Source organism: Zeus faber, assembly GCF_960531495.2.
Source record: "Zeus faber genome assembly, chromosome: 3".
Lineage (NCBI taxonomy): Eukaryota > Metazoa > Chordata > Actinopteri > Zeiformes > Zeidae > Zeus > Zeus faber.
In genome coordinates this window covers 28,907,734-28,916,688 of record NC_137190.1, presented here as the reverse complement: position 1 = coordinate 28,916,688, position 8,955 = coordinate 28,907,734, and the positions used below count along the sequence as shown (strand labels likewise).

Sequence of the window (8,955 nt, the reverse complement as noted above, 5' to 3'; positions counted from 1 at the left end):
ATACATTTACCGCGAGCGTTCAAGTTTCGCCGCACAGAGGCATTACCCCGGCACCCGGAATGACCGAGCTCACAACTACAGAGAATGCAGCATAACAGCTGTGCTGACCATAAACCAGCGGCGTTACGTTGTATTTCAAAACGAAGACTAAAACTGACGTGGTGTTATTTAGTTTGTTTTTATCCACGCGTTTCATTTTTATTTTTGCTTGTTTAATACGATGATACATCAAACAGCCCTCCCCAAAGTGCCCCTTTTGGCATTTGCGCTCCTGACTCGTATCTATTTTAGTCACAAGCGCTTGGTCTCCATTAGGACACAAACCCCTGCCTTCCTGGAAGCCACATTGCATATTCATTTAGAACGGGATAATCATATTCTCACAAGGTAAATAAACATTTATTTTTACGTATCTCTTCGGTTTGTGTTGATATTGTGTCCCAATTTGTAAGCAAGTTCATCGCAACAAGAACGCCCATGGACAAAATGGTCACTGTTTACTTTCTGCACAATAGTCACGGGTTACAGGAGTTAAACTAAACTACTGTTTAAACAAATGATCATCCTTCCAAGAAAGATGTTCAAAGACTTTAAAGTTCTTAACAGTGCTTGTTTTTAACTACTCCCACACACACACACACACACACACACACACACACACACACACACACACACACACACACCAAATCATAATAATGATATCTGATCTTTGCAGCTACAGTTCCTTTATCTTACCATGGACCTGAATGAGATTGGAGGAGTGTTGGACGTCATCACAGAGGAAGGTTTCAGTGGTGAGGAGGAGGAGGAGGCGGAGGCAGAGGAGGCCCGTGTGGACACCAACGAGACCAGGAGTCGGCTGCAAGAGAAGGTCGTGGAGATGGAGAACTTTGCGGGTCATCTGGAGGAAATCTTCCTCACCGTGGAGGTGAGAGCGATCGTCAAATAAGGTCCATCCCCCCCCCCCCCCCCCATGAGCCAAATGTCAACATATAAGCCAGGATCTGTCCCGATTTATCAATCTCCTCGCATGCCTTTGAGTTCTGATCTGCCAATGAAGCATCAAAGTGGGTATTTCAACTCAGCCTCTTCTCGCGGTGTCACTTATCGTGGGTATTGATGTGCAGGAGAACTTTGGCCGCCGGGAGCAGCACCTGGAGCAGCACTACAACGACGTGCTCCAGACCCTGTCCCAGCGGTACGACGACAGGGCGGCCCGGCTGGCGGAGGAGAAGAAGGGCAAGCTGGAGGTCCTGTACGATCAGCTGCTCGGCTGCGGCCGCACGCTCGACGCCTCCAAGGACCTCATTGAGGCCGCGCAGGAGATCCACCGGAGCCAAGACAAGCGGCTCTTTCTACAGGTCTCCTAGCTCTTGAATTTGGTGTGTCACGATTGAGGTGGTATTAAACCAGATCCAAAGTTGCTAGTAGTGCGAAAATTTGAATTTTCTTTACGCTGACCTGGTGTGGAATTTTTCACAAATATTCCGAATGTAGATCAATAAATCCAGGGTTTATTTAACATGTGATTTAACTGCTTTGTTCTGGCCTTCATTGACAGGCAGTCATGCCCGTCATTAAAAGGTAATTCACTGTGTTTTGTTCAGTGCGTCTAATATGGCATGGCTGTGGATTGAATGTTGATATTTCAGATGTAACGTTGATTTATGCAAGGTTGTGTTTCGGTGTTTGTGTTTCCAGACCATCTTTGCCTGTACTTCCAATGTCTTAAGGCAGCGTTTCTCAACGTGCGGTCCGGGGACCCCCTAGTTGTCCAGGTGTCCGGAGATGTTCCAGGGGGACAATAAAATTATTAATAGTTAAACGTTCCCCATCATTTAATTTACAAGAAATCAGCACCATCCGAGAATGTACAATGACTGTTTTGATCACGGTTTTCACTGTTGTCTCCGTTAATATAGCATAGACCGGTGTGGAGGTTTGGAATGAATCATATCTATCAACAAAAATCTTCTCACTATTGGGGTCCCAGAGGCAAAATCATATACAGTATTTCCTCAAATAGTGACCAGGGCCTTTATTTACCTCAACTGCAGAGGATACCAGGCCTTAATTGGAAGCAGGCTTATATTAAAGGCAGGCTTTTATATCTAATTCCCTCTATTTAATAAGTATATTTGATCATATTTTAGTATGAATTTTAAAGCAAACTTTTGTCTGAGTGCCATGCCATGCAAACACATGTATGGTGAAAAAAGAGAGAGCTAGTAGCTACTCTAAAAGTCCCGCTTGTGGTGGTAGCAGACAGGGGAATTCGTTTTTTTCAAGTTGGCCTTGAACGCACCACTTCCTGCCTGGAGCGCTGGAGAGCGAGAGCGCTCAGAGCAGGGCATTTGTAGTAGGAAATTGAGTAAATGAAATACATCTAGAATAAAAACACACATGTTTTTATTTGCTTTGTTTGGGAGCGGATCTCCAAACCGGAACAGCGCCACAGCTCTGATCAGTTTTTCCCTCAGTCTGTATTTGAGGCAGGCTTTTATTTTTTGTGTAGACCACGCCCGTGGCATTTACTAGAGACTTTTTTTTATTGGACAACCGGTTTACATTTGAGGAAATACCGTAAATGTGTATCAAATTGAGAGTTGATATCAAAAAGGTGGAGAATCGCTGTCTCAAGGAATAAAACTTGACTAGCACAATGTTAACAAAGTAAGGCGTGTGCTGACTAGTGCCAGTGGCCAGTGGAGGCGTGTGCTGACTAGTACAGTGGTTCGATGCTTGGCTGCTATATTTTCGGGTTCAAACCTCAGTGTCTCACATGCGTTATTGTATATCACCAGAATTGAGGAGTTCGCCAAAGAAGAGCTCGACCTGACACTGTCCACACCTCTTGAGTTCAACACGCCCCCAGACGACATGTCGGACGTCAAAACCATGATGGACTCCATCAACGTTGTCCCAGGTTTGGAGTGCTGTCCGCTACACTACCTTCGGCATTCCATTGTGCAATAAATCACACTGGCTTGACCGCCTATTTGTAATTTACATATATCGACGCATTGACGAAGAGCCACCTCTACTTCTGACCTATGGAGTTCTGACACATTTTGACTCTCAACTAAGCTAAACCGTCAGTTGTTCTGTGTTACTCCAGCACGAGCAGAATTGATGGTTAATGAAGACATAGTGCAGTTGGACATCCCAGACTCCATATGTCCCTAATTACAACGTAGACAAGTCTGTGACATAATGGTTGCCTAAAGACCAATCCCAAGCAATGAAGCACTTTTTGTGAGCTTTATTAGGGGTGACTTGAAATGTGTCAATAATTAAGAGACGCTTTCAATTGGAAAACACGCAAATGTCACGCCACCCAGTGATGGGTGGCTATTGGCCAATTTTATCTTCCCAAGTCCTTTAGCAGTTAGCCTGGTGTGTGTGTGTGTGTGTGTGTGTGTGTGTGTGTGTGTGTGTGTGTGTGTGTGTGTGTGTGTGTGTGTGTGTGTGTGTGTGTGTGTGTGTGTGTGTGTGTGTGTGTGTGTGTGTGTGTGTGTGTGTGGGTGGGTGGGTGGGTGGAATACATCAGTGTAGTTTACAGACCCATTTTCAGAGGATATTAAGATGTAAACGATCAGGCATGAACCACTGAACACAAGGTTTTATGTCCTAAGAGGAGCAATGCAAGGCCTCAGGTTGTACACCGCCGCCTCTATTTCGTTTTATTCCCCCTGATGTCATTCCAGCTCCGTCCGCCCCCGTCATCAACCCCCAGATGCCCAACTCCGCCACGCAGACCTCCCTGCGCGTGCGCTGGAGCCTGTTCTCAGACGACACCGTAGAGTACTATGAACTGTATTACCGGCCGGTGTTGGAGGAGACGCCAGTAGATGGCACATGTGGACCTGATGGTACAGAGCCCCATTTTAATATCCCCCACTCAGCCAATTTGTGATGTGAACTGTTGAACCGGGGATGTTAGAAATGTCTTCTGATATATGCATTTCGCAGACCATTTCTCACCTGGGAGCATTCTTTCATTCTGACCAGTTTCTTTTTTTTTTTTTTTTTTGAGAAATAAGTATGCTTTCTTTACGATTGTCAGTCTCCAAGGTAAAGGTGAAGGAGACCCACTGCACCGTGACGGATCTGCTGCCCAACGCTCAGTACGAGCTCTGGGTTACAGCCACAAACACAACTGGCATCAGCCCCGCCAGCGAGAAGGCCCTGTACATGACCGGTAATACACACCCCGGTTTTAGCCACGAGTGACACCAGTCCCTTAAACGTCTGTTGCTTAATACACGCTCCACGGCCAAGAGTACGTGGACGCCTGCTTTTTCCACTGGAGGAGCTTGGTTCCAAAATGAGTTCCACAGGTAAACAGCTGATACTCGCTGGTACTGCCGCCCCCTCGCTGCTTTCGCTTTATGAAATGGAGACAAATGAAAAGCCAGAACCCAAAATACAGCGAGTGACACGACCAGTGGGTGCCAACAGTTGTGCGTTGTCCGTCACCTCCCGATTTGCATAATTTCCACCGTTGCTGGGTGCAGCGGGAAGGCAACCAAGAACTATTTTAGGGACTGCCTAGTTTCCAGTTTCAAAAGATGACGGGTCTGGATGGCTCCCCATTTACCTTGGTAGAAAAGCGGTGGTGTCACACCGAAACAGGAAGGAGCCTCCCTCAAACTGTCGCTACAGTTGGAAGCGCAGAAGTATCTAGGATGGCAGTGTACGCTGTAGAACCGACACCCGTTTTCTAGACATGGCTGCCATCGCCAAACGCTTTGGCCAGGCCATTGTTCCTCCCCCAACAAACTTCAACGTTGGCATTTGCATACAGGCAGCTCGTGTCCTCAGGTAGACTGCATGGACACCTGTCAAAGTGTTTGCTACCAAATTGACAGAATCCACTGATTGCAAGAGGTGTCCACATACTTTTGGCCGTGAGAAACATCTTGCTATAATGACTGATTAGACGTTTAACTCCCAGGTTTGCAATTGTTTGAGACCCTCTAGACAGAAGTTATCAGTATCGACATTCACACTACAGAACCCACTCCCTCCTAGTGCCCTCACCTCCGGTGATCAAGCAGAGAGTGTGCACCAGCTGTCCAGAAGCTGCTCTGATTCGCTGGGGGTCAGGAAACACCAACCCTGTCGACTCCTACACCGTGGAGATCAGAGAGATGACCTCACGTGGTGGACAGAGCGGTATTACCGAGTAAGAACATCCTTCCAGAACACACACAGCTGAACTTGGTTGTCTTTATCAAGGCCCTTTACAGACCACGGCTGATTTTGCCCATGTTATGTCCTTATATGCTTGTATTACACAGTTAAAAACAAAATACACATTTTACATAAATATTGTATTTGATATACAAAGCTTAAGTGAACATGCAGTATCGAGAAAAAATATCACATATTGTACTCCCGATCCATAAACAAGTCACTAATAGCTAGCGTGGAACCTTTTAGGTCCCATGGATGTAGAGCTGCTGATTCAAGGCAGAATGTGTCCCAGTGAAAATCTATTTTTAGCTTCACCCAGACAGCAACTTTATTCCCAGATGGACTGTTGTGTTGTTTTTTTGTTTTGTTTTGGTTGTTCTTATGACCGCCCCCCCAATCAAAAAAGATACTGTCAACACATCCACCACCTTGCATCTTAAACATTTGTATTCGATCAATCTTGTATCCCATTTATCTGATCTCCTAGGATGATAGTGGCCGTGCCCACCTGTCAATGTCTGATCCAGCTGCAGGCAGGAAGACGCTACCTCATCACAGTCCGGGCGGTCAACACCGGCGGGCCCAGTGACAGGAGCGACACTTTTGTCGTCTCCACAACAGGTGAGGAGTGGCCTGTCGACAGGGAGCTTTAGCAACTTTTGGCGTGCTTCATTTTGACAAGTGTCTTCCGGTGCAGGTACATTCTTTCATCTTCTGGAGGAGACAGCCCACCCCTGTCTGTCGATCTCTCAAGATGGCTTCACCATGTTCTATGGAGATGAAGAGTTGCCCTTGAGCGCTATGGCCTTTGACGATAACACCTTTGCCAGGTTAAATATTCCACAGCCAACTGTTTTTACATAACCAATATATAATTTGTGCAATGACAAATATAATTTGTGAGCTAAGCATTCATAGGCAAAAATGACCCACTTGCATGTGGTTGTCTACAGATGTGTTGCCGTGCTGGGCGACCTGATTCCAGTGCGCGGAAGACATTACTGGGAGGTGGAGGTGGATGATGACACAGAGTTTCGGATTGGAGTAGCATACGAGGACACGCAGAGAAACTCCTATCTGGGGGCCAACAACACCTCATGGTGCATGAGACACATCCTCACTCCGACCAGGTAACACTGTAGCTACTATTGGCACTTCTGTGTTCTGAGGCCACCGCAGAAAGAGGAAAAAAAAAATTTCAGCTATTTTTTTTACATATCTACATACAAACACAAACACACACACAGTCAAAGGTTTACATATACTTGTAAAGAACATGTTTTTCTGTGACGGAATGATTGGAGCACATACTTCTTTGTCACACTCACACATTCATGAATTTTGGTTATTTTATTTATTTATTAATTTATTATGGGTCTTCTGAAAATGTGACAATCTGCTGGGTCAAAAATACACATAGGGCAATGCTAATATTTGGTTACTTGTCCCTTGGACATTTTCACCTCAATTAGGCACTTTTGGAAGCCATCCCCAAGGATTCTGGTTGAATCCTTTGACCACTCCTCTTCGTTGGCTTTCTGACACGGACTTGTTTCTTCAGCACAGTTCACAATCTCAATGGGGTTAAAGTCAGGACTTTGGGAAGGCCATTATAAAACGTTAATTTTAACCATTTCTTTACAACTTTTGATGTGTTTGCTATCATTGTACCGTTGGAACACCAAGATCCAAACTGCTGGCTGTGATTTTATGTTTTCCTGAAGTATTTGTAGGTAATCCTCTTCATTATTCCATTTACTTTCTGTAAAGCACCAGTTCCACTGGCAGCAAAACAGGCCCAAAGCATTGGGGTTAAAGGCCTCACCTTGTCACCTCCAAAGATATTTCTGGTCATTGTGGCCAAATAGCTCAATTTGTGTTTCATCTGACCACGGAGCAGAAGGCCTTTTCTTTGTCCATGTGATCAGCAGCAAACTTCAGTCGAGCCTTACGATGCTGCTCCTGGAGCAAGGGCTTCCTTCTTGCACGGCAGCCTCTCAGCCAATGGCAATGTAAAACAGGCTAGACTGTGGACACTGACACCCATGTACCATCAGCTTCTATTTAATTGCAGACCTGCTTTTTGGTAGTTCTTTGTTGACTCCTGACCATCCTGACCAATTTCCTCTCAGCAGCAGGTGATAGCTTGCGTTTTTGTCCGGATCCTTGCAGTGACAACTATGCCATCCGTTCTATACTCCCAAGATCAACTGTGCAAGCAATTGTTTGCAAGTGACTTTCCTGACTTGTTCAAGTCAATGATCTACTTTTCAGATCCGTTCTGAGCTCCTTAAGACTTTCCAATTGTAGCATTTGTGGCTGAGTCTTGAGTTTATCAAACGAGCCCTATTTAAATGGGCTCAGAGAAGTCACTAGCTGTAGTCAATCATCACTCACAATAAATTGAGAGGCCGTGCCACAAAGCATTACATTACATTTAGCAGACGCTTTTATCCAAAGCGACTTACAATTGTTCAAACACTGACGGATGCAGCCATCAGGAGCAATTAGGGGTTAAGTGTCTTGCTCAAGGACACTACAGCATGCTAGCAGGAGCCTGGGATCAAACCAGCAACCTTTAGATTACTAGACCACCAGCTCTACCGCCTGAGCCACCATCCCCCCAAAGCAAGTTTGATTGACAACTTTATACATCACCAAAATTGATAATCCAAGTTGCTGTATGTATGTTTTTGACCCAGCAGATTTGGGAACATTTTCAGAAGACCCATAACTTCATAAATGAACCAAAATTCATGAATGTTTTGTGACAGAAGTGTGTGCTCTAATCATTCCATCACAGAAAGTTTATTGGTAAAATATTGGAAAAAACTGAAACACACACACGGCAGCAAGCCAGTCAGCTTGTCACTTAGAACGCCTTAATCACACTGAGTGTGCAATGTGATAATTTGAACACTTGAGATTGTTTAATCCAAATGAATAGAAAAAAAACAAAACATGTGGTTGGTAGGAAACTCTAAATCACCAACAGCCTTTACTTAAGTATTATACTGTACACACAGCCTTGGAAGTGGTTTAAATTCCAGCCGATTGGTTCACTGTTCCCACTAGTTCTTGTCAAATGCACCGTTAGGCATCATTGTTCCCCTCCCTTCATAGGCACAAGTATGAGTTCCTACACAATGGTTGGAGCCCGGACCTGAGGATCACGGTGAACGCAGTGCGGATAGGAGTGGCCCTCGACTACGACAGGGGGACGCTGTCCTTCTACAACGCCGAGCTGGAACAACACCTCCACACCTTCCACTGCCACTTCCAGAACTATGTCCACCCGTGCTTTGCCCTCGACAAAGCAGGAGCTCTCACTGTGCACAATGGCATAGAGGCTCCTGAGTACACGCTCCTCTGATTTATAACAGTTACACCAAGGGATAACTTACCTAAATGCATTTAAAAGTTAGCAGCGAAAAAATATATAACATCTGAAAAAACAATTGTGCAAATTGCAGCAAATTCTTATTCCTTTTGATCCACCCATTCAAAAAAAAAATGAGATATGGTTTTGATTTTTCCTTTTATTACAATATTCCATGGGAACAGGCATACACCATTTTCCAAGATATGAAAAAGGTCTACTGAATTTTACAATATGTATATCTCAGCATCAGGTGCAAAGCAAGTAGGGGAAAACCCTAACATTTGGCTCATTGATGCACAAAGTTTGCTTTGAGAATTAAAATAAAAAGGGGGCCTGAAAATATGTTTTAAATTGCTATACACTCGCATTCATAT

General features: G+C 44.8%; 1 protein-coding gene across 1 annotated transcript; it reads left to right on the top strand.

Annotated features, from left to right (window-relative positions):
• Nucleotides 1–103: 103 nt before the first annotated feature.
• On the top strand, nucleotides 104–8,573 carry fsd2 (fibronectin type III and SPRY domain containing 2). Its single transcript, XM_079997101.1, has 12 exons — nucleotides 104–387; nucleotides 716–928; nucleotides 1,128–1,361; nucleotides 1,562–1,584; nucleotides 2,805–2,926; nucleotides 3,708–3,872; nucleotides 4,067–4,201; nucleotides 5,035–5,188; nucleotides 5,687–5,820; nucleotides 5,897–6,029; nucleotides 6,153–6,329; nucleotides 8,323–8,573. Exons 2-12 carry the CDS (start codon nucleotides 737–739, stop codon nucleotides 8,570–8,572), a joined length of 1,719 nt encoding a protein of 572 aa, XP_079853227.1. The 5' UTR covers nucleotides 104–387; nucleotides 716–736; the 3' UTR covers nucleotide 8,573.
• Nucleotides 8,574–8,955: the final 382 nt, after the last annotated feature.

What these genes read in the sequence shown, in the direction of transcription:
- fsd2 (XM_079997101.1), top strand. Translation starts at nt 737, where the DNA reads ATGGACCTGAATGAGATTGGAGGAGTGTTGGACGTCATCACAGAGGAA. An exon ending in AAATCTTCCTCACCGTGGAG is followed by an intron (nt 929 to 1,127) that starts GTGAGAGCGATC and finishes ATTGATGTGCAG; the next exon opens with GAGAACTTTGGCCGCCGGGA. An exon ending in TGGCACATGTGGACCTGATG is followed by an intron (nt 3,873 to 4,066) that starts GTACAGAGCCCC and finishes TACGATTGTCAG; the next exon opens with TCTCCAAGGTAAAGGTGAAG.